At 37.4% G+C, this 25,872-nt stretch overlaps 1 protein-coding gene across 12 annotated transcripts in view; it reads left to right on the forward strand.

The window, feature by feature from the left end:
- Pbrm1 (polybromo 1) overlaps positions 1–25,872 on the forward strand; it is a 91,989-nt gene that overhangs the window by 408 nt on the left and 65,709 nt on the right. For 9 of the 12 annotated variants that reach the window (XM_055612260.1, XM_055612252.1, XM_055612258.1 and 6 more), the window contains exons 1-8: positions 3,706–3,812; positions 6,174–6,326; positions 8,570–8,667; positions 11,806–11,953; positions 18,003–18,146; positions 20,922–21,038; positions 23,360–23,428; positions 24,833–24,931. In XM_055612260.1, the coding sequence (XP_055468235.1) occupies positions 3,765–3,812; positions 6,174–6,326; positions 8,570–8,667; positions 11,806–11,953; positions 18,003–18,146; positions 20,922–21,038; positions 23,360–23,428; positions 24,833–24,931 (876 nt within the window). In that variant the 5' untranslated portion in view covers positions 3,706–3,764. Of the gene's footprint in view, positions 1–70; positions 202–3,342; positions 3,482–3,705; positions 3,813–6,173; positions 6,327–8,569; positions 8,668–11,805; positions 11,954–18,002; positions 18,147–20,921; positions 21,039–23,359; positions 23,429–24,832; positions 24,932–25,872 lie in introns of those variants that run through there. The other 3 variants (XM_055612254.1, XM_055612255.1, XM_055612253.1) reach the window with 3 other exon arrangements.

A 25,872-nucleotide genomic window follows, 5' to 3' on the forward strand; every position in this document is an offset into this window, starting at 1 on the left:
GCAGTGCGGACGCGCCGGTCGGGCTGGGCGCGGGGCGGGGCACGGCGGCGGGCCTCGGAGCAGGCCGAGCAGCCCGGCCGCACCTGCCGGCCCGGACAAAGGCAACCAGGGCCCGGAGACTCCCCGCGCTGCTCTTTCCCGCCCGTCGCGGGGCGCCTTCCAAGCTGTCAACGTTTCCTTAGCCCCCAGAACCAGTGACAGGTCGGGCAGACTCCTCTTTTTCCTCCGCCTCTCAGGCCTCCTTTTTTTGTTTCTCGTGCGTTCGGCTGAGTTTTTGTTTTTTCTCTTTCCGTGTGATTGCCCAAACCGAAGCCTTTTGTCAGTGAGACATATTTATTTACAGGTTAGGTACTTAAGCTTCTCATCTGCAACGTCACGACGAATCGGGTTTTTATTTTTTAACCGTATTTTCTGGTTTTAAGTGTTTTCCGTCTCAAAGTTTTTACTTTCTGAAGAAGTGAGTCTTGTTATTTTAAGAAAATTTGATTTGAAAAAGGGGACAAAAATTCAAAATTCCTGGAAAACAAATGACAAATATACAATAGAATGGATGTGGAAATTCTAGGAATAACCTTAGAAGCATATGTTGGTATCAGCTGTCTTAACCCAAACTTTTCAGAAATGACTTCAGGAGGAGAATACACCTGTTGTTTCAGCCCTTGGGTGGTCGAGGCAGGAGGATTGCTCGTTACAGTCTAGCTTCGGTTACATAGTGGAATTTTTTGCTAGTAAAACAAAAGTGGTTATAAGTGTCTTTCTTCCTTCATTTAGTAGTATTTTTTTTCCCAAATATTCAGAAGCATGTTGAACTCCGTAGTTTTTTTGTTTTTTTGTTTTTTTTTTTTTGTAGTTTTTAAGATCCAGTGTGAAAGACTGTAAAGTATCCCTTTTTATCTTTGATTTGGTCTTACTTTGTTGTTACCCCAAACTTACGCTCTCCTGCCGCAGTCTCCTGAATGCTGGATTTACAAGCATGGGCAACTAATGGAGGGTGGAGTGAGTGAGGATAGTATCCTTTGAAGAAATGTTTGGGATGAAAACAGGAACAAATGTGTATGTGCAGACGCACCAGTGGGAATGTAATAATCTGGACGACTTTTCCTGTAGGGAGTAAAACATAGCTCAAATAACAGTGCTTTACCCAAATCCTTAAGATAAGTAAATTATATATTTGTAATAGACAATCAGTAAGACAATGAAAAATGCTGACAGCCTTCTCTAAGTTAAAACACAGTTGCAGAATTTTTTTTTTTTTTAATTACTTTGTTTATAGAAAAGATAGTTGGGTTGGAATGTAGTTTAGTTGGTTGAGTGCTTGTCTGGCATACCCATAAAGCAGTAGGTTCAATTCCTCAGCACTGCATAAAACTGGTTATGGTGGCACGTTATCCCGGCAAGAAGCTTAGAAATTCAAGTCCTGAATTCAAGACCAGTTTGTGACATGAAACCCAGTTGGCAAGAGAAAAGAAAGAAAGAGAAAAACCAATAAATGACAACAACTGAGGCATGGATAAATATTAAAGACTGAATGACAGTGATATGGGTGGTTTCCTGTAGGGAGTATGATTATAATTGCTTGTTTGTTTTTCTTTTTTGGTCTTAGAGCCATCCTTTTTTACCAAAATTTTTTGTTTTAAGTGTGTGTTACAATACTAAATCTTACTAAAAAAAAACACAGAATATTAAAAGTTAGTGTGTTGTCAGATATTTGACTGGACTGGTTACTTGCACAGTTTCACATTTTTTAAGTACTCTTTTAAGAAACTTATTTTGTGTCTATATGCATAAACACATGTAGAGGTTAGAGATCCTTGGAATTGTCTTCCTCTATTTTTCTTTGATTTTTAATTTTTATTTCTATTTTTATATTAAGATCTGTTTTTCCTTTTTAAAGATCTATTCATTTTTATTTTGGAGGATGTTTTGCCTCTATGTATGGCTGTGCACCATGGAAATGCCTGGTGCCTGAAGAAACCAGAAGAGGGGCCTCTGGAACTGGAGTTGGTTATGGAGATGGTTATGGCTGCCATCTGGGTGCTAGAATCTAACCCAAGTCCTCTAGAGGAGTAGCCAGTGCTCTTAACCTTTAAGCCATCTCTCCAGGGCTACCTTATCTTTTCAGACAAGGTCTTTTATTAGACCTGGAGCAAGGCTGGCAGCCAGCAAGCCCCACTCGTCTTGTCTTTCCTTCTCCCCTTTATCCTCAGTTCTGGGGTCATAGGTCCCAGCAGCTATGCCTAGCTTTTGATCTGGGTGCTGGTGATCCGAACTCAAGGTCCCCATGCTTGCATGGCAGGCACTTTGACTTTGCTATCTCCCCAGACTCCTGAAGTATTTATTGTCCACTGGAAGTGGCCACAGTCATTGTAAGACTCTTGGACTTTTGACTGTAAATAAGGCCATTCGGACATCTGAAATTAAACCCCAGAATCATGTGTTTTCTGCTTATGAATAAAGAAATAATGAAGTGATGATTAGAGACCATGTTTAAATGACACAAGTTCGTCTTAAACATCTCAGATGCATTTTCAGTACATTTATTTTATATTCAGTGCTAGTTTATAGGATGGGCTTCAAAAATAAAGAGGACCCAGTTATTGTGCCTAGGGAGCTTAAGAATTTTGCTTTGAAATTTCAAAGTAATTTAATGTATGTCATTTCTTCACTGTCAAAAGGGTAGGTACACTTCACTGTTTTCATTTTGTTTTTTTCTTTTGAGTGACACTGAACTTTTAATACATCTGTCTTCACTTCCTTAGTGCTGCTATTACATGTGTGCACCACTATATCCAGTTCCGTGTGCTGCTGGTGATTAAACCTAGGCCCTCCCACCTGCTAGGCAACAACGCTCCCAACTTAGCTGTTTACCAGCCCTTGCTTTCACTTAAAGATGAAGAGGTGGAGCTAAGAAGTTGTCATTTGGGTAGCACCAAACAGATAAAGTTGGGGACCCCTGATGTCAATCCACTGCTTTGTTCACATTACATGTTAAAGCTTATACCTTGAATAAGAAAAATTAAAAAATCATCTTTCCCTTGCATCTTTTTCTTAATCTTTTGAAAGTGTATTAATGATCAAAGGGTTTTGGCTATTGTATCATCTAAAACTACTAAGTTAATACTAATAACTTACAGTTTTTGTCATTTGCTTTCCAGTGCACTATAAAAGGCAGTAATTTTCAACTGCCAAAATAATTGAAGACTTTTTAAAGCCCTTAAATGCTGTGTCTTTCCATTGCAGATAGAACTTTTGGGGAAAAAAATGTTTTTTGATGATTCTTGGGTGGAGGGAGGAAGACTTTTGTAGAGTTTGCTCTCATGAGCCATTCTTGGTTTGTTCCAGCTTGCCAACACTTGGTGTCACATGTGAGCTCCCACATGTGTTCACTCTCCATTCCAGCTCTGTGATTGAACTCTGCTCTTATTGACTAGGGGGCACTTGGGCAGGCATGCTTCATTCCTGGAATTGACAGTCATTTCATGTGAGTAAAGGTGAAACTCAGTGAGACATTTCTAAGAACGTGAACCCTTTGGTTTTTAAATGGAAGGAATGTCAGGTGTACCTGACAACCAACTGATACGCCTGTTTCTCTTCGCTTAGCAATTCTATTGGAATGTTATGTTTTCTGACTGTTTGTACTCATTTATTCTCCTACTTCCCTTTTCTCTGCCTTGTTCTTCTCTTTCAGTTCTGAATAAACTAACTGAGTAAGCACTTATAAAGCCCTACCTTCTCTCACTGGCTTCAGTTGGCCTTCAGACATAATGAGGAGATTGGCTTTTCGAGGCGCTGGTTGTGCTCTGGTAAAGCTGGTAAATTACTGATCATCTTCACCCTTTCCTATTTCTGTCGTTCTTTACCTTTTCCCTTCAGCATTCTCCTGCGTTTATCAGGGTTTCCAAGGAGTAGTCCTGAATTTCATTGACTTGTGGAGCTGTGGCCACTTAGCAGTCTTTTATAATGTAAGCAACAACAGAACCTGGTTGTTTTTGGCCCAAGTTTGTAGAGGCTTTTAACCACTTTTAGTTCATTTCAAACTAATATACTTGGCAATAAACCAAAACCTAAAGGAAGGAACATGATTACTGTAGGTTCTGTTTTAAACAGTGTATGGACTTTAGTTCAAAGCAAGAGATAGCGCACTGCTCTTATTCCATAATTGCCCAGCGGATTTTGTTTTGTCTTGTTCTTGCTTTCTCTTTCTGGAGATTCCCAATTTTTCTCTCTGTAATACTGATAGCCAGTATGCTCTGCTGTTCCTGTTTATTTAGCTGCTAGTGTCTGAATTCCTGAAATCAAATGTTGAGTGAAACTGAGTCCGTTGTTACTTTTAGCTTTAAAAAAGTCATTTGAAATTATAGTGCACTATTTGATACTGTTGTTAAATTATCTAAGCATTGTAGGACTTACTTGGTCTATACCCTTTACCTGTAGTAAGTTATTCCAGTGTTACATTTCTTACATTGTAGCCAACTGTGTACGTTGTGAAGTTATGTTAAAATAGTTTATTTTTCATTTTTCCTTATTTTTTAAGACTGTTCTAGTCTTGGCTAGGCTAGAACTCAATATGTAGACCAGGCTGGCCTTGAGCCTCCAGAGGTCCCCTGCCTGTGCCTTGCTTCTCAAGTGCTGAAATTAAAGGCATGCGTCACCATGCCTATCAAAGAATGGTCTCTTAATGTCTCAGTGGATAAAGTACTTTTGTGCAAACATGAGGACCTGAGTTTGAATCCCCAGCACCCACTTAAAAGCCAGGTGTGGGTGGTAGAGTTTGTAGCTTCCCTGTCCCCTCGCTAGACAGGCAGAGACAGGTAGGTCTCAGGCACTCACCGACTAAGTATTCTCTAGGTTTAATGAACAACCTTTGTCAAAAATACATGGAAAATGCTAAAGGAAGACATCCCAACATCAGCCTGTGGCCAGCACGTGCCTGTGAGTCCACATACACACACACACACACACACACACACACACACGGTGTTTCTTTGGATTACACATATGGCTTGGTGTTAGAGTGCTGTCCTATCATATGTAAGCTCCTTCATTCATTCCCTAGCACTACAAATAACAATAAAAAAATTCCAAAGCCAGCAAACAAACAAAAATGTCAGTCAGCCTAAACAAAACCAACAACAAATGTTTATGTCCACAAATGGACATAAATGTACCAACAACAACAAATGTCCACACAGTACCAAAGAGCCCATGTAAATGGCACGCTCTTGTAGATCATTTGTAAGACTTACAACTATTATCCAAAATCTGTAGGTATAGTACACATCTCTGACTAAAAGGAAAGACTTCATAAAAAGTTGAAAGCACAGGTTACTATTTCTCCCCAGATAGAGCAAAAGTTAAATTATTTCACAGAGGTATTGTTTTATGAGTCTGCTTTAAGTAGAGAATTCATTTTCAGGGTGTCAATTTTACTTTTACAGTGCTGACAAGTTTATTGCGCCATCCCCTTTGCCTTAGATATGGCTTCTTAGTTTTGTTTTTCTACACTGTGGACCAGGGAGGTAATGATTTTAATTTTAAGACATTCAGGAAAGCAGATGAGGCTGTTAACCCATTGTACTGACCTTAGAGCCTTTACCACTCATGCTTGTCTGGTTGCCTCAGGGTCTTAGAGGTCAGGGCTTCCAGCACACTACACAAGGAGGACTGGAAAGATGGCTGCTTTTCCAGAGGACTTGGTTTATTTTCCAGCACCTGCTAGGCAGCTCACAACCATTTGTACCTCCAATTGCAGGGATCTGATGCGCTCTTCTGCCCTTTTCAGCCTCAGGCATATGTGTAAGATACTTATGTAGGCAAAAGACTTATAACTTAAAAAATAAATGTAACAAATGATTACACGTGAACTGGGAAGCTACATTCCAGGATAGATCTGGGACAAGAAGTCTTTTGAGTTGTTTAGAATTATTGACACACAAATGTGTATACTTCTGCCAAATTTGCCCTATTAGTGTTTGATAGTGTAGCATTCTGATAAGCAAAAGGGTAAAAATTGAAGTTAAGGGCTTAAATTAGCAAAAGAATTTAGAGCTAGTTCAGTTCCTCTGGAGCAAACTATCTTAAATGAACCAGAAGTTTGGTGGTATTGCCCAGCCGAGAGTTTGTGTACATTATTGAAAATTAAATATAAGAACATGACTAATTATTTCTTGTAGAAGAAGCTGGATTCCATGGGTTCTAAGAGAAGAAGAGCCACCTCTCCTTCCAGCAGTGTCAGTGGAGACTTTGATGACGGGCACCATTCTGTGCCCACACCAGGCCCAAGCAGGAAAAGGAGAAGGCTGTCCAATCTTCCAACTGTAGATCCTGTGAGTAGCTAAGGCTTCATGATTTCTGCCTGTTTTCATGTGGCTTGCCTACTCTTCCTTCTTTGAAGCAGTTGAACAGCTACATGGCCTTTTTCCCTCTGGTTTGATAGGGTTATTTCTCTTATGAAAAGTATATTTAGCCACAAGTCTTAACAGTAATAGTATAATTTGATATTTTGAAGTGAAAATATCAGTGTTACATTTTCATTCAACAAAAAAGTATGTACCTGTCCTGTGGTGATTGAAATATGATTATATGTGAGGCTAGCTCCATTTTCACATGGAACTTAGATTCTGGTGTGGAATATAAACAAATGACTGCACCTAATAGGAAGTTCCAAGATAAAAACTTTGTGATTTGGAGAAAGGAGAGTTAGTGAGTTAGTTCATAGGTTAACGTGCTTGCTGCCAATCCTTACTTGACTTGGACCCCTGGAACCCACATGGGAAAGAGAGAAGACTTGACTCCTTCAGGTTTCCCTCTAGCCTCTACAGGCTGGCCGTGGTATACACACACACACACAGTATGCACACACACATTAATAAAAACAATTCCCAAACATGAGCTGGATAGATGGCTTAGCAGTTCAGAGCATTTGTTGCTCGTGCAGAGGACCCAGGTTTGATTCCCAGTACCCATATTATGGCTCATAACTATGTATAACTCCACTCTAGTGTCGTATTCTGATATCTTCAAACACCAGGCTTGCATATACTCTGCTTATGTGGAAGCAAAACACTCATACACATCATATAGTAAAAAGATTCACTTGTGATAAGATTTCAGTCTTGTAGAGGTTTAGCTCATGGATGGGTTAAATGTATTATGTATACAGAGAAATGGTCAAGAGGAGAAGACTGTGGAGCTCTATGCAGCTAAAGTGTATAAGACTTTTGTAGGCCATGTTTGGAGTTTAAATTGTATTGTCTACATAGTAAAAAGCTTCTTTCAGTGACATTTATTTATTTATTCATGATACTTGGCGCTTTTTTGTTTGTTTTGTTTTTGTTTTTTCGAGACAGGGTTTCTCTGTGTAACAGTCCTGGCTGTCCTAGACTCATTTTGTAGACCAGACTGGACTCTGCCTCCCAAATGCTGGGATTAAAGACATGCGCCACTGTGCCCAGCTAGTGTTCATCTTTTTGTTTGTTTTTTGTTTTTTTAAGACAGGGTTTCTCTGTATAGCCTTGGTTGTCCTGGATTCACTTTGTATTCCAGGCTAGCCTCGAACTTAAAAAGATATGCCTACCTCTGCCTCCCTTAGTGCTGGGATTTACAGGAGTGCGTTACTATGCCTGCCTCATGGTGTTTGTTTTTTAGACAAGGTCTTGCTCTGTAGTCCATGCTGGCCGTGAGTGCACAATCTTCCTGCCTTAGACTTTCAGGTGCTAGAACTAAAGTCGTGCGTCCCTATGCTAAGCTTAGATGACATTTTTGGGGGTTTGGGTTTTTGTTTTTTCAAGACAGGGTTTCTCTGTGTAGTACTGGCTCTCCTGGAACTGGCTTTTTAGACCAGGTTGGCCTTGAACTCATAGAGATCCACCTGCCTATGCCTCCTGAGTGCTGGGATTAAAGGTGTGTGCCACCACACACAGCTAGCTCCTTTAAAAAATTTTTAAATTATTTTATGCATATGCATTTTTTTTTGCCTTTGTGTACATAAAGGCACTGTGTTTGGGCAGTATCCTTGGAGACCAGGAGATGGTATCAGAGCCCCTGGATTTTGAATTGTAGACAGTTAAGATTTTTAAGTTAAAATATTTTAAACAGAAGAATTATATGAGCCAATGAGCTGATACAGTTTAAAAGAAAGTCAGAGTCAGACATGGTGGTGTATATCTGTGATTTTAGTACCAGAAAATGAAGGTGGGAGACACAGATCTAATAAAAGTTACAAAAACTTAAGAGAATTTTCTGTTTGTTTATTTATATATTTGTTTTGGTGTTTTGAAACAGGGTCTTACTATATAGCCCTGGCTGGTCTGCAGCTCACTATGTAGACCAGGTTGGCCTTCAATTGTAGCTACCTCCTGCTTCTGCCTCCCAAACATTATTTTAAAAGACTGTCCTTTCAGCATTTTTCAGACTTGAGATCCCAATGGGTAATTTCGGGTTTTCTTTTTTCTTCTCTATTTTCCTTTTATAGAGATGTTTTTAATTAAAGAATTATTGATAATCCTTAGTTTTTCATTGGATGTTGTTGACTTTTTGATGATTTTTTTTCTTTTCTTCCTCTCTGTAGATTGCTGTGTGCCATGAACTTTATAACACCATCCGAGACTATAAGGATGAGCAGGGCAGACTCCTCTGTGAGCTGTTTATTAGGGCACCAAAGCGGAGGTGAGCTGGGAGCACTCCTCTATGGTGGGAGGATTTGACACATGATCTAAAGCTAAAGTGTGTGCTAATTGAGTTTTCTTTCATAGGGAATGGCTGAAATCTGGGATTCAATTTTAGTCTTTTTTTTTTTTTTCTATCTTAATTTCAGTCTTATTCATCAAGTTATTTACTTACTTGTGTGTGAGGGTGGGTGTTAATGTGTGCTCTGTTATGCTACATGGTGCATGTGGAGAAGATGCAGGAATTGATTTTCATGATTTCCAGCATACGTAGGTGCAGAGATATTTACAAGTATATTCATTTATAAGCATACCTATATTCCCTGACTTTCTATGGAGACAGCATAAAATCAGCAACAGAAATGAGCACATATAGCACTCACACCTTGTTTTTTTCAATACTACTTACCATTAAAACTTACGTGAATTTCTTAAAGAAATGCCTAATTTTCAGAGCAGGGACAGGGATGATACTAGAGAATTGTGTGGTACGAGGAAATAAACAAGTACATGGAAAGTGATGAGAGCATGTTAGAAGAACATAGAAAATAGATACTGTCAGCTGGCCGACATGCTCTCAGTGATGGTTCTTATATTCCTGTCATTCAGGAGACTGAGGCAAGTGGGTTATGATTGTGAGGCCTGCCTGAGCTACATAGTAAGTTCTAGGTCAGTTTGGATTAGATAGTGAGACCCTGTCTGAAAAATGAAAAGAAAAATCCTTTTAGCTGCCATAAAAGATACCCACTGGCCGGACATTGAAGCAGTTTGATAATAACATACATCATGTGCGGAGGCATTGAGGGGCAGGTGGATCTCTGTGAATTCAAGACCAGCCTCACCTACGTAGTGAGATTCAGGACAGCCATGGCTAACAAGTTGAGACCCTGTCTCAAAAATAAGAATAACGGCATGGTGGCACATGCCTGTAATCCCAGCACTCGGGGAGGCAGAGGCAGGCAGATCTCTGTGAGTTTGAGGCCAGCATGTTCTACAAAGCAAGTCCAGGATAGCCATGGCTACATGGAGAAACCCTGTATTGAAAAAAATAATAATAAAAATAATAATTGTTATAATAGCCTTTAACCTATTTAATAAAGTAGGAACTCAGGATTTCATATGAAAATAGTAAATGAATAAATTGAAAGTATTATTAAGCATGGGCTTTCTGAATGTTTCTCCCCATAAAGTTCAAATGAAACAGTAGAGAAACTTGGCAGACACCACCATGATCAAATGATCAATAAATAATGATCAAGTTAATTACTTTATCAGATTAATAGAACAAGATAAAACCATGTGCCATCTGGTAAGATAGAGTGAGATACTGCCATATCATCTCTGCCAAACTTTGTCCTGTAAAGAACAAGGTTAAATGTTCAACAAGAAACCAGAAGAAACACTCTAATTGAGTAACTAGCCTGTAATCTTTAAAAATATATGAAAATAAAGGAGGGGCTGAATATTATTTAGAATGAAGGGAACTAAGAAAATAAAATTAAAGCAAAATTCTGTACTTTTTTTTCTTTTAATTTTTATTTTTCTTTTTAGTTACAATTTGTTAACTCTAAAAATATGGAACGCTTCACGAATTTGCGTGTCATCCTTGCGCAGGGGACTTTTTTTTTTTCACAATGAAAAAAATTGTAATAGCTGGCAGAATATAAATAGGGAGAACAGATAACATGGTTCCATAGCCAGGTTTGTTTCCTGGTTTTAAATAGTGTTCCTCTGATTGTAGGAAGTCAGTATTCAAATATTTGTCACAGCTTACTCAGCTGTTTTGGAAAATAAGTTAGTGTATTTTGTGCACATTCAAGTACACGTGTCTGGAAATGAACAATTTGGAGAGGTTGCTGCTTCTTACACAGTTTAGGTTCTGGAGGGTGAACTCAGATCATCAGGCTTAGAAGTACACACCCTTCCCTGTTGAACATTTTGCTGATTTATGTTCTTAGAATTTTTATGACAGTGTTAAACATTTTTTAAAGCAAATATACATTCTGGAAGAATGACTATAAGGTGTTTGCCAAGTTCTCAAAAGAGATTAAACCATTAAGGACCATAACCATGACATTCTTTGATTGTATTAACTTTTGTTGTATATCTAAAAGAGAACCAAATAACCCTGTTGAGAAATTGAGAAAGTAAACATTCATGTCATTTTTAGGTTGGCTTGTTTTACGATATGTGTTTAGAAAAGAGCTAGAAAGAGTAAGCATCCATGAACCCCAAGAATTTGTCTTGAGAACTTAAAAAGTCTCATAATTACCTCTGAAATTCATATGTGTCCCTCTCTGTTTCTCCTTTTCAAAGTGTAACTGCTGTGACTGTTGTGGTTTTTTCTCTTTTCCCCATTGGTGGTATTGAGCATTGCCCCAGGGCCATGCTCATTCTGGGCAAGCATCCCGACATGGAGCTAGATCCCTAGCCCCACTACCTGAACTTTGTGATTGTTATACTTACACAGTCATGTTTAGATGTGGCTTTAGATCTTTTACAGTTGGTAAACATCTTTTGCCTTTGTAACTTTATTAGTTGATTATACAACAGTATAAGTAATAGCACATGGCAAGAAAGGGCTCAGTACTCACTAAGGGGGGAAAGATAACCTATTCAGTAATTTTTTTTGTTTTTGTTGTTTTCAAGACTGGGTCTCATTATGTAGCTTCAGCTGCCCTGGAACTCACTTTGTAGACCAGGCTTACCTCAACCTTATAGAGATCGCCTGCCTCTGCTTCCTAAATGCTGGAATTAAAAGCACGTGCCTGTGCTCAGCTCATTATGTAGTTTTTGAAAAGAGCTTTGAATTTGTTTTGACCATTTTGGAAACCAGGAAATTTAAGTTGTTTTTACAGAAGATATCATTCGTGTAATTTTAGTTCTAGTACAATTAATCGAGCTAATCATTGACATTAAGTTAGTTTTTTTATGCATGATTAATACTTATTTTGGAAAGAATACACATCTATACCTTGCTTTGGTATTTCCTTTTATCTGTGGTAATGAGGGAGAGTCTCATGGGGAATTTCTACTTAAATTTGTTACTTTGTGGTGGATATTACACAAATAGATTTGAAATAAAATTTTTCTGTATGCTTTGGATTAATGTCATTAAAAGATATTTAAATTATAACAGAAATCAACCAGACTATTATGAAGTGGTTTCTCAGCCCATTGACTTGATGAAAATCCAACAGAAACTTAAAATGGAAGAGTATGATGATGTTAATCTACTGACTGCTGACTTCCAGCTGCTTTTTAACAATGCGAAGGCCTATTATAAGGTAAGAAAGCAAACTTGGTAACTTTGCTTTTTATAATTTCCTTTTTAATATTTTATATTTTAAATTTTTTTTTTTTTTTTTTAATTTTGGGAATACTCTATAGGTATTGCTGGGGTCCAGCCCTAGGTGAGGTCAGGGCCTGAACAAGGGTGGATATGAGTGGTGAAGGAGGCACAAGGATTAGGAAGAATTTTACAACCTGACCAACTGGCAGTCTGGGTGCTTCTTTATATGTACAGAATTTAGTAGGGATAATTTCATGTTGTTCCAAAACACAGATCATATAATCTTTGTTCCTGGACACGTGTTTTAACTTCTGCTTGGTCATAAGTTTACTCATCATTGATAAACCATGACAGGACAGAACTATCTTTTATAGTCATTTTCCCTCATCAATCCCACAATCCAACTTTGAACAATATTGCAGTTTCAAGGGCATATTTTGCCAAAACATGACAGTTCGAGCTCGTTTTCAGGCTCGTAGTTCTTGTGGTATCAAGGGCACTAGACAGAAAGAAAACATCCAAGCCATCTGGGTAGATTGTCATGTTTCAAATATGTATTATCAGCTTTTAATAGTCAGAGTGCTAATTGTTATTAGGCCCAAGAAAAAGTTTTAGGCCAAAGTTGCTGCAGTTATTTTTCAATTTCTACCGTAATACAATGTTTATATTTTATATATTTATAGAATATATTTATACATCTAATCTTGGTATTTTTTTGTTCCTTGGCCCTGTATGAGTTCATTTTTTCTAAGAAAGGGAGGTCTTAATACTTCTTTTATCATTTATCCATGCCATGCTTTGTCCATCAGTATAAGAAAGAGGCTTTCCTTTTTGTTTTTATTTATTTTTTCTTTTTTTCGAGGCAGGGTTTCTCTGTGTAGCCTTGGCTCTCCTGTACTTGCTTTGGCTTTGTAGATCAGGCTGGCCTCGAACTCGGGGATTACAGTCATGCACCATCATGCCCAGCAGGAAAGAGGCTTTTAATTTGATCTGCTGCCAACTTCTCTAGCCCACTGAATATTGTTTGCATTTTTAAGTTTACTTTGTTCTGATTATCTTGTTCCTGAGCAAGTGCAGGAGCAGATGTGCCAAGAGTATCTTAGAGTCAGAACCTCATAAGGAGGTCTCTAGCATATTATTTGAGTCACAACCTGCAGGGCGTAATGAAGACCTTCAAGTAGGCCAGATAAGGATATCTCCCTAAAAGCAGGAGGGTTAGTATGATCAGGACATTCGTGGGGAAGCTTCGAAGCAGTAGTCTAGGAGAAGGCATAAATAAATCATAAGAAAATTCCATTAATCCAATATCCCAAGTTGTACAAATAATAAAAGGCCCCGAAGCACACGACATGTAGAGATCAAGGCCAAAAGTGTGGGAGACTGCACCACAGCGATTGCATCACCCAACTCAGCCTTGCTGGAGCCTTGTCAAGCAGCTGTGCTGGCTTAATGACTTTCTCAGTTCCCATTAGATGAGGTTGTGCCAAGGTATAGGCTGACCTTGAGCTTCTGATCCTCTTGCCTCCATCTTCAAAGTAATAGGATTATAGGTACATGCACCGTACCTAGTAATTGTTTAAAAAATATATATATATATAGTGTATATGTATAAATATATAGTTACATATAACTATGTATATGTGTGTGTATATATATGTACTGTGTGTGTATGTGTACGTGTACTTCTCTACAAGTTTTTTGCCCGTATGCATTAAGTAGAGACCAGAAGAGAACATCAGGCCTTCTAAAACAAGTTATAGATGGTCGTGAGCTGTTGTATTAGTGCTAAGAAGCGAACCCTGGTCCTTTGTAAGAGCAGTCAGTGCTCTTAACTGCTGAGCTATCTTTCCAGCTCCCCAGGTAGCTTTTTAATATTTAGCAGTCATTGAGATAAATAGTAGTTTCTTTCTTATTTTTGTAATTTTATAATTAATAGTTTTTCTTTTATTTTGTAAACTACTACTTTGCTTGTGTAGTTGGTTGTGAGTATTTTTTTGTTTGGTTCTGTTGTTGAGTCAGGGTCTCAATATGTAACCAGGGCTGGTTGGTCTGAAACCTGCATTACAAACATTGGCTTTCATTTCTTTTATTAAGACAGAGACAACATACATCTGATTTTTTTTCCAGCATTTTTGCTTTGTTTCTTTCATAACTGCTCAGATATTTTGCCCATTTTTCTCTTATTGTTTTGGTATATTATATATTTTTTCCTTGTATTTATTTTTTTATTTATTACAATTTATTCATTTTGTATCCCAACTGTAGCCCTCTCCCTTGTTTTCTAATCCCATCCTCCCTCCCTCTTCTCCCATGCCCCTCCCCAAGTCCCACTGATAGGGGAGGTCCTCCTCCCCTTCCATCTGACCCTAGCCTATCAGGTCTCATCAGGACTGGCTGCATTGTCTTCCTTCTTGACCTGGTAAGGCTGCCCCCTGCCTCGGGGAGATGATCAAAGAACTAGCCACTGAGTTCATGTCAGAGACAGTCCCTGTTCCCATTACTAGGAACTTACTTGGAGACTAAGCTGCCATGGGCTACATCTGTGCAGGGGTTCTAGGTTATCGCCATGCGTGGTCCTTGGTTGGAATATCAGTCTCAGAAAAGACCCCTGTGCCCAGATTTTTTGGTTCTGTTGCTCTCCTTGTGGAGCTCCTGTCCCCTCCAGGTCTTTCTATCTCTCCCTTCTTTCATAAGATTCCCTGCACTCTGCCCAAAGTTTGTCTGTGAGTCTCAGCATCTGCTTTGATACCGTGCTGGGTAGTCTTTCATAGGCCCTCTGTGGTAGGCTCTTGTCTTGTTCCCTGTTTTTCCCCTCTTCCCTGATTTCCCCTCTTCTGATATCTGTCCTGCTTGCCTTTCTGAATGAGGATTGAGCATCTTACCCAGGGTTCTCCTTCTTTCTTAGCCTCTTTAGGTGTACAGGTGTTATCCTATATTATAGGTGTTTATCCTATATTATAAATCCACTTATGAGTGAGTATATGGCATATTTATATTATGAAAATAAAAAAATATTTTGAATACTAAACCTTTTTAAATTACATGTTTCAAATATCTCCTTAGATATTTGAACTTTAAAAGAAAAAAAAATTTTTTTTTTCCTTCCTAGAGCTGAGGACTGAACCCAGGGCCTCACACATGCTAGACAAGCACTGTACCACTGAGCTAAATCCCCAGCCCCTCAAAATATTTTTAAAATGTGTTTTAAACTTTTTGTTTTAAATGCTGGTGATTGAATTCTACCAAAACAGATACTCTTCTGTTGAACAACACCCCAGTCTCCAATTCCTGTAGTCTACTTGAACATGTATTTTCTTGTAATAAAATATATCAGTCTTGCAAGGCATGGTGGCATACACATTTAATGTCAGTGCTCAGGAGGTGGAGGCATGTGCTCAGGTCAGCCCAGTGTACATAGAGTTCCAGGTCAGCCACAGAGTAAGACCTTGTCTTAACAACAAAACAAACAAACAAACAAATGATTTTTTTAAATTTATACTTTTATGTCTTGGTTTAGTAATTCCTTTTGCTTAAATGTTGTAAAAATACTATTGCATTTTCTCTTCAAAGCTTTATAGAGGTAGAACATGGTAGAATACACTTCAGTTTTTTTAATTTTTTGAAGTGTATGTGTTTTATATGTATGTGTTTGCCTGCATGTAGGTCTGTGCCATTGTTGCCCATGGAGGACAGAAAATTAATTTGATTAAATTTAATTAAAATTAATTGATAAAAATTAATTTCTGGAACTGAAATTATAGACAGTTGGGAGCTGCCATGTTGATATATGATGTGTGTGTTGGGAAACAAACTCAGGTCACTTGTGAGAGCAGTAGATGCTTTAAACCACTGAGCCATCTCTGTAGGCCCCATAACCTGTCTTTTAACTAGAGTATTTTAACTCTTGGATTTTTAAGTTAGTTGTGCTATGTAGCTCAGAATGGTACTAAGACTGTAGGTGTGTATCATCATACTTTACCCAGTTTCAGTAATTAATGTTATGTTTGAATTTATTCCTGCTATCAAATTTCTACTTTTAATTTTCTTGCTTTTTAATGTTTTGTTGACTTTTAAAATCTATTTCCTTTTAGTTTTCGTTTTTGCATATTCCCTCTAAAATTTAGTATTTGTAAAGTCTTAATCATGGATTTCTTTGGAAAAAAAAAAAAAAAAAAAGCCAGTTGGTGGTAGTACACACCTTTATTCCCAGTACTCAGGAGACAGAAGCAGGTGAATCTGAGTTTTAGGACACCCAGGACTACACTGAGAATCCCTGTCCTAAAGAAAGAGAGAGAGATGTGCTGGGATTGAACCTCATGGTTTTACATATGCCAAGCAAATGTTGTACCACAGGTATATCCCCAGCCTTCAGAGATGGTAAGATCAAAAAAAGAAAAAAGAAATCTTAAGATCAGTAGCTAATTTGTCAAACTGAGAAGCTAGTTAGCATAGAACTACTACTTACAAACAGTGCGAAGACCATGTAGTAATTCTGCCCTGAGTACCTCTCCTTCATCATGCTGCGTAGTACTTTTGTGGTAGAACTTGAGTTCTGTAAATATTACTTTACATAATTTTGTTTGTTGGTTTTTTGTTTTGTTTTTCAAGACAGGGTTTCTCTGAAGTGTAGGCTTTGCTGTTCTGGAACTCACTCTGTAAACTGGGCCTGCCTCGAACCCAGAGATTCGACTGCCCCTTGAGTGCTGGGATCAAAGGCCTGTGCCACTACCTCTCAGTTTATGTAATTTTTTTCTTTCTACTCACAGATTTACAACTTTGTTGTTTTGAGACTGTGTCTCTAGTTAGCCCTGACTTTCCTGGTATTCGTTATGTCACCTGCGCTGGCTTTATACTCATGGCAGTCCTTCTGCCTCAGCTTTATAAATACTGGGATCACAGGTTCATGCCATTGTATCCAACTTTTTACTATTTTTTCTTCATTGCTTTAAGAACTTACCTCAAGAGAGCTAGGGTTACAAGTGGCTGAGGGCTAGAGCCCTTGCTTAACATGTGCAAAGCCTTATGGTAAATCCTTAGGACCCAAGAACAAAAAGTTAGCTGTAAAGTCATCTGTTATTACAATTGCAGTTTCTTTAGAGGCTATCTGGTTTTCTTTTTGGTTTTATTATGGCACATCTGCCTTTTTCTATCTTTTTACTTGGGAGCTTTGCTTTTTAAACCTTGCATTGATATTTTTCTCAGGGTAAGTTTTTAGCCTAGTGTTTTCATACATTTCTTATACCTCATCTCTCTTCTTCTAGAACTTAAATTGACTATTGTCTTAGTTAGGGTTTCTATTGCTGTGAAGAGACACCATGACCACAGCAAATGTTCCTTATAAAGGAAAACATTTAACTGGGGCTGGCTTACAGTTGAGAAGTTTAGTACATTATTTTTATGGTGAGAAGCATGGCAGCGTGTAGGAGACATGGTGCTAGAAAGGTGGCTAGCTGAAAGTTCTAGGTACTAGGCCACACCTCCCAATAGTGTCACTCCCTATGAGCCTGTGGGGCCTGTGGGGCCATTTTCATTCACCCTGCCACAGCTGTTTCATTACTCTCCTCCCATCCTCCCATCCTCCCATCGTCATTTCTTTGAAACCTTTCTGTTACTGGTTTTGGTGTATTTAGGTATTGTTATTTAGGTGGTTTAATCATTCAGTTTTTTGAAATTTGCTGTTAGTCTGTTGTAAAATAGAAGTAATTTCAGTAATTATTTCTATCTTTTATAACAGGCTTTTATATCTACTTTCTTATATTATTAATAATTAACTTTTAAGTTAGCAAGTGATTTGTCTTCTGCCTCAAGTGTTTCTGTAAATTTATTTCAGAATGTCTTTAAAATGTACATTTTTTTTTTTTTTTAGGAAATATATTAAGTCCTGTGTATCTCCTAATCATAAAAAATTGGAAATAATTATAATAATTGCATTTCCAAATTAACCTTTTAAAATGCTAATCTCTGTTGAACAGGATGATTTAAAAATAGGAATTGACTTGCCAATAACAATAATATTTCTTTTTCTTTTTTTTGCTAATATATAGCCAGATTCCCCTGAATATAAAGCTGCTTGTAAACTCTGGGATTTGTACCTTCGAACAAGAAATGAGTTTGTTCAAAAAGGAGAAGCAGATGATGAAGATGATGATGAAGACGGACAAGACAGTCAAGGAACAGTGACTGAGGGCGTAAGTATGAGCATGTAGCCACATGGTCTGCTTGGGAAGGAGAGAAAACTGTACTTTGATTTTTCTGGGCTGTTGTGGGGAGCTGTTGTATTAGTAGTTGAGAGGGTAGGTGAACATCAAGCTGGGGAACCTCACTGTAGTTTCCTGTGATCTTAAACATCCTGGACAGTGCTACTCAGGGGTGTTTTCATGAGTCCTTTTTATATTAATGCATATTTTCTGCTCATTTTTTAAAAATCATGATATTATCAAGGGCTAGTTCAGTCTAATATTCTAGACTAATACTATATAAGGGTAGGCAATGTTGTGATTAAAATTTGGGAGAGCCAGTTGAAGGACCTTAGTTGGGAATACTTTGTTTTCTTAAGGTAGAGGACATTTAGAACTAGAGAGGAAAAACAACAGGACAGACAAGCAAATCTTGACAGCTACTGGGAAGTGGGAGGTAGAGATGAAAGAAAGCCATTCATTTTGCAGTGGAGGTTGACAAGCAGCTGCATGTCATGAGGTGAGGGGGCTTCAGAGAAGAGTGAGAAAGCCAAAAATGTCCAGGAAAGCATGCTCAGTCTTTTGACCAGTATCTGGAAAAGAAAGAAAGGGAGAAAAAGGTAAAATTGAAGAAAAATTATTATCCTCGCTAGGCACTTTATTAATATCTTTAAAGGAATTATAATACTGCCAGGATAAAAACTTTCTGTAAGCAACTGTCAGCAATACTTTAATAGAATAGACTAGGTTTTTACTGCGTGATCTTATAACGTACCAAATGTTTTCTGAACTCTGGGATTTTTGCAATTGTTCTTGCCTGTGCTTTAAAGTAAATTTATTTGCTTAATGATTTATTTAGTGTTATTTTGCATGTATTGGTGTTTTACCTGCATGTATGTTTGCGTGAGGGTATTAGATTCCTGGAAATGGAGCTACAGAAATTTGTGAGCTGCCTTGAGGGTGCTAGGAATTGAATGTGGGTCCTCTGGAAGAGCAGCCAATGTTCTTAACTGCTGAACTATCTCTCCAGCCGACTAGAAATAAATGTAAAAAAGAAAAGACAAGAAAAAGATGTGTGTGGGCATTTTACCTACGTGTATGTCAGTTGTGTGCCTGCTACACAAGGAGGCAAGTAAAGGAGTAGTAAGTAGCAAAACGTTTCTTGCCGAGCCTCTAGCCTTTCTATAGCTCTTGCCAGAAAATAACATTTAGGACTTGGCCTTTAACATTTTTTATTTCTGTTCCTCTTGTATATGTAAATCATGTATTTTGGTTTGTTTTATTTTGACTCCCCACTATCTTCTTTCATTTCTCAGCCTTTCCTGTTGAAACTCTTCCTGACAAAGGACTTGCCTATCTTTATTCATTTTTTCATCTGCATAATTGATGAGAAATGGAGAAATCTTACACATTCATATTTGTCTTTTGAGCTTCTTTTGTAGCTGTAAGGTTTTCGTGAAAGGAGAAGGCATTTTCAAGCTTCCAGTTTTTATTTAAGATAAAATTGTTATATTTTATTTTGCTTTGCTACAAAATTTTAATTATGTAGATTATTTGCTTTTATTGTACTTCCTATTATGTATGAGGTGGGTTGTAAAAACCTCTAAGAGGCATCATATGAGTTAAATTATATTCTTGTTTAGCCTGACTTCTTTTTTAAATAAAAATTTTCTCATTTTATTAGCATTAATTATACAAAATAATGGGTTTCATTCTGACATTTGATATGTTTACGTAGTATACTTTGATTATCTTCAGTCCTCAGTTACTATATTTTGCTCCACTTCCACTGTACCCCTTTCCTCTACCACCAAATCTTCAAGTCCAATTTATGCTGTCCTCGGGATCAAACTTAGGGCTTCATGCATTTTAGGCAGACAATCTACCAACTGACCAATTTCTCTGGTCTTGAAACTTTCACTTTTAATCAAGAGTGATTTTTTTTTTTAAGCATTATATCATTTGCTGGAATAGATTATATAAATAAATGTATTCATGCACCCTGATTCTTCTTTTTTGTTTCTTTGTTTTTTGTTTTATTTTTTGAGACAGGGTGTCTTTGCATAGCTTTAACTGTCCTGGACTCATTTTGTAGGACCAGGCTGGCCTTGAACTCACAGTGACCTACCTGCCTCTGCCTTCTGGAGTGCTGGGATTACAGGTGTAATCCCACCAGGCCCAGCTGTATGTACCCTGATTCTTAAGCCATCTGCAAAATTTTTTTTGAAGAGTGGGCTGGGTCTGGAAAGAAGTTTGGACCTTAAAACTTGAGATTACATTAAAAATAAGTGTGAAAATGCCAGGGCATATAATTTAAGTCCTAAATAACCATTTTTCTTTTTTCCACAAAGGTGGGTTGAATTTGAAGTACTATTTACTATAAATTTTGACTAAAGACAATCCTATTGCTCACTGTAGAAATTTGCTTCAAACTTGGAACTTCTCTGGTTAAGTACTGTTTGGGTACATAATTTCTTGTATTGGAACAGTGACTTAACTACGTGCAACTAAATGCAATTTGCTCAATCTGAAGAACAGAAATGTTGTATATGAATATACTTAATCTCTATTTAGTTTTTAGGGACTTAATCATGGAAATATTACAAGGAGCTTCAATAATTTCATATATTCCTCCTCAGTTACAAGCAAGGTACTCTTGAAACTTGAACTTAGGATAAATATTGCAACTTGTAGTTACTCTTTTGAATTAGCTTTGTAATCTCAAAAACTAATATTTGGAACTTAATTATCGACTTGTTTCTCTTCCTTTGCTTTCTTGCATGCTAGTCTTCTCCAAGTTACCTGAAGGAGATCCTAGAGCAGCTTCTTGAAGCCATAGTTGTAGCCACCAATCCTTCAGGACGGCTCATCAGTGAACTTTTTCAGAAACTGCCTTCCAAAGTGGTAAGAGACAAATGAATTAAAATATTTAATTTTAAGTACTTTAAGAATTTTATTAGTTATTAGTAAGATTAAAAGACAGTACTGGAAGTATCTAAGTTATATTCTTCCTGGCCTCAGCAGAAAGCACAAAGGACGTAGTCTTTTATTTTGTTTGACCAGAAGATGGCTTTTTTTTCTTAATATGGGTATAAGTGTTTGTATGTATGTATGTATGTATGTGTGTGTGCCATGTGTGTACCTGGTACCCGTGGAAGTTAGAGAAAGTTAGGTCCCCTAACTTTAGTTAGTTAGAGATAGGAAAGGACCTGGGAGCTTTGTAATAGTACCACGTATTTTTAATTGCCGAATCAACTGTCCAGCTCCTAAAGGCTGGCTTTTTTAAAAGATTATTAATTGTATGTGTGTGTTCATATTGGGGCAGGGAAGTTTTCCTGAGTTGGTCACAAACTCATAGGCTGCTTTTGGTTTTGTTACTGTGGTACATATATGTCCCATATGTGTAATTGACCATGTTAGATTTATTTGTTTGTTTGTTTATTTTGGTATTTTGAGGCAAGGTCTCACTGCACTAGGCTGGTCACAGCACATCCTCCTACTTCTGCTTCTCAATACTGGAATTGCAGATTTTCTTGACCTTTATTTTCCACGTTTTAAAATGTACAATTCTGTGACATTTAAATATGTTCTCATTACTGTCACTGTCTGATCATTCACCTTCTAGGATTTTTTTTAATCTTTAAAATTGATACCATCAAGTATCAAGTCCACTATTCCCCCTTTTCTTGTCCCTGGAAACACTATTCTACATCAGTCTCTTGGCTTTTCATAACTCTTGAGTACCTCTATAAGAGAAACCAGATTGAGAATACAGCTTAGTGGTAGACTGTTTGCTTAGTGTGTTCAAAGTTCTACATCTAATCCCTAGTACCACCACCAAAAATAGAAGAGGAGTAGCCATGCAGCATTTGTCCTTCTGAGACTGCTTATGACTTAATGACTTCCAACTTCATTTACCATAATGGCTTAAGGATTAAGCTATGTTGTCATATGTGTTAAGACTTTTCTTTTTTCCCCCACAATAATTATTTTTAAATTTTTAAAAACCTTTAAATTTTTAAAGGTTTTATTTTTAAGTTATTTTGTGTATGTGTAGGTTTGTCCTCTTAAGAGGGTGGGTGCCAGATCCCCTAGAACTGGAGTTGCAGTCACATATCAGCTACCATGTAGGTTTTCAAGAGCAGTTGGTGGTTTTAACCACTGAACCATCTTTCTGGCCAGACATACCCTTAAATAATTTTGTCAGTGACTTACAGGAAAAGCTGCATGCCAGTCGCTGTAGTGAAAGTTTTGGTTTCTTTAAAAACTCAGTTATGTTATGTATGTAGGTTTTTGTTTTAATCCCAAGTGTGGGATATGAGACTGCCCTAGTATGTCCACAGCTGATAATTGCCTCATGCAGCTGGGAGAGGGGTGTGGCCTTTGCCGGCTGGAGTTAATAGCATTCTGAGGACTCTGGAAGAGTATAAATACAAAAGCCCAGAGAGAGAGAATGAGGGTTTCTAGGAGACAGATGGAAGGAGGAAGAAGGCTGTTTGTTCATCCTGCTGTTTGCTGTTGTTAGACTGCTAGATATCCTGACAAATGAGATGTGTTTTTTTCCAAAGAACCCGATGATCCTAACTAGCCAAAACAAAGTCTAAACAGATCTACACCCCCTTTTCCTTCTAGCCTTCTTTCTCTCGTACACAGGATTGGAGGTTGGAAGGGAGGTAGAGGCTTTAGGAACCCCAAATAAAGTAGAGTTTCCAGATATAATAATAATAATAGCTTGTGATGAGACAGATTCCAGTTGTAAGGCTTAGTACAACATGGATCCCTGTCCTTTGGAAATTCAGGGAAAAGAGGTGTAGATGCAGAAATAAATGATGAGGCTAGAGAGAGGGCTCAGCAGTGAAAAGCGCTGCATGCTGGAGAACCTGGGTTCGAATCCCAGTATCCAAGTGGTGACTCACAACTATCTATAACTCCAGTTCCAGTGGATCCAGTGCCCTCTTCTGGCCTCCTCAGACATTGCATGTGTGTGATGCAGATATACATACAGGCAAACACTCATGCACATAAAAAACTCTTTAAAATTTTTAATAGAAAAACGCAATAAACTATCCCTGAAAAAGAAAGAAAATTACATTCTTTTTGCTTCTAATATAACAATACGCTTTAGCTGTGGATATCATATAGTTTCTCAATTTGTTGAAGAACAGACTTACCTTCTCAGTAACTGGGTACTTTAGCTTATTGAAATATTTGCCTTTGTCTTCCAGCAATATCCAGACTATTATGCAATCATTAAGGAGCCTATAGATCTCAAGACCATTGCTCAGAGGATACAGGTATGAAGGTGAACATTTGTAATCATGTGCTTTAGAGCAGATTGGCTTGTGTACTTAGGAGTTTTTAGAGGTAAAGTAGTAGAGATTTCTTTTCTTTTTAGTGTTTTATTGTATTTTAAGACAAGAGTATGTCTTAAATTTAAGGTTCTAGGTTCAATTCAATCTCTTGCCAATAAATGAGTGAGTGAATAATATGAAAATAGCTAAATAAGTGGGAGTGTTTGTAGACATTTCTGATTATAAAAGGCACATTAGCAATAAAAGCTTTGTTATCTTTACCCACCTTTAAGTAGTGTTAGGATATCTTAGAATGAAAGCTAGTTAGAATATTTGAATTATAATAGGTAGTTGTCTGTGTGCCCTTTACCTGGTGTGTTTTTGTTCCCTTTCATTCCCAAGGAAAACTCTCTCTGGAAAATAGGCAGAACTCAAAATTGTGATGAAACAGTTGAGATTGTGTACAACCCTCTCTTTGGTAATGCTGCCCTTTCTGTTGTTTGTTACCAGGGGCCCTGGTTGCTTTCTGGCCTGCTCCTAGATTCCTCCTTTCCAGAAGTAGTGATGAATCCTGCCATCTTTGACTTTAGTCACTCAAAATCTAAATTGTGAATTAGCTTTCCCATAATTATTTTCCTTTGCCTTGCTACAAAGCTGTTGCCAAAGCAATCATCTGCCAGTGTTCACTCTCAAAGCCCCACCTACTACATCTGAGAGTCCTTCCAAATAAGATGGATGTTCAGATGTTGGCCTGCCCACCAGCTATTGTCCTGTGCCTGGTTGTCTCACTTCTGCCTTTTCCCTGTCTATGGAGTCTCTGCTCTAGAGTTTTACTCCTTCTTATCCTTTACTGCACTTAATGTTATTTCTCCACTCTTTACAGCCTACCTTCTTATTTCTGTGTACCAGCCATGAGTCATATGTACCTTTCACATGTGTGTATGTCCCTTTCTTTGGTAAAATTGAAACAACTGTATGAGTATTCTTGCGTTATTTTGTGCTGAATGAACTTTAGGGTGTAATAGCTCAGGCATATGGTAGAAATGACTTTGTTCTTTACCTCAGTGATCTGGTAAATAGAGGAACTGTTTGGCACATAGTAAACTGTTTTGCTAAATAAAACTTACCTTACTTTTTTTTAAAATTTGTAATTTGTTTTTATTAAAGTAATACAGATTTTGTTTTGTTACGTATCACCAAATGTATTTGTAACTAGGTACTAGTAACAGTCTATAAAAGAGAAAGTAACTCTAGGTGTTGCTCACCAGTGTACTTCCCAGTGATATTTTGGATTATAAATGACAACCTAAAATGCTTAGTTTTTTTTTTTTTCTTTAAAGGTTATATTGACTAACTCTTACTGTTATTTTATTGTTATTTTGTTGTTGTTGTTGTTATTTACTATAGAATGGCAGCTACAAAAGTATTCACGCAATGGCCAAAGATATAGATCTTCTAGCAAAAAATGCCAAAACATATAATGAACCTGGTTCTCAAGTATTTAAGGTAAGTGTTTTGTTGTTGCTATTTCCATTGATGATAATAGTAACTTGGAGCCAGTGTTTATTATAATCATAAATTCCATCCATTTGAAATACAGAACTTAGTGGTTTAGTATTTACAGAGTTGTATAGCCATTATACAAGTCAATTATCAGTCATGTTTCATTGCCCCACAACTTTCCAAGTCCTAGACACCCTCCATCTACTTTTCTGTCTCTATATATTTCTCTGCTCTGGAAATTTCATATAAAAGGCATCATATAATGTGGATTCTATTGTGAGTATTTTTTGTTGTTGTTGTTTAACATATTTTTTTTTAGATTTGTTTGTACCTAGTCTTTTTTCCTTTTATTTTTTTCAGTTTCCATTAATTGTGTATTTTAAAGATGGCACCATGTGTTTGTTTTTGAATCAGTCATTAGACATGTTAGTTGTTTCCATTTTTAGCTATTATGAATATGTGTTAACATTAACCTAAAACTAACATTAACCTAAAATGGCAGAATCTTCCAGCGTAACCGTACCTTTATATTCCCACCAGCAGTCTATAAATACTGCAGTTTGTCTACATTCTCACCAAATACCTGCTTTTCAGTTTTGTTTTTATTTCGGCCATCTGAGAGTATCATAGTGTGTTACAGTTTTGCTTTTCTTTTCTTTTATATAGTTATGGATGTTGAGTATCTTTTCATGTACATAATGGATATTTGTGTATGATAGTGTCCTCTTTGCTAAGATGTCCATTTTGATCCTCTGCCCGGTTTTAAATTAGCTTGCTTAGCTTTTCATTGTTATTTTAATGGTTATTTATTTATTGTGGATATCATATTCTTAACAGTTGATTTTAAAATACTTTCTTCCATTCTCTTGTCTTTTCACCTTCACAGTAATCTATTTTAACATTGTTTTATTAATTTTGGAGAATTCTAGTTTCTTTCTCTCTCT

The sequence above is a fragment of the Psammomys obesus genome, unplaced genomic scaffold (genome assembly GCF_907164565.1).
Source record: "Psammomys obesus unplaced genomic scaffold, mPsaObe1.curated_primary_1811, whole genome shotgun sequence".
NCBI classification, from domain to species: Eukaryota; Metazoa; Chordata; class Mammalia; order Rodentia; family Muridae; genus Psammomys; species Psammomys obesus.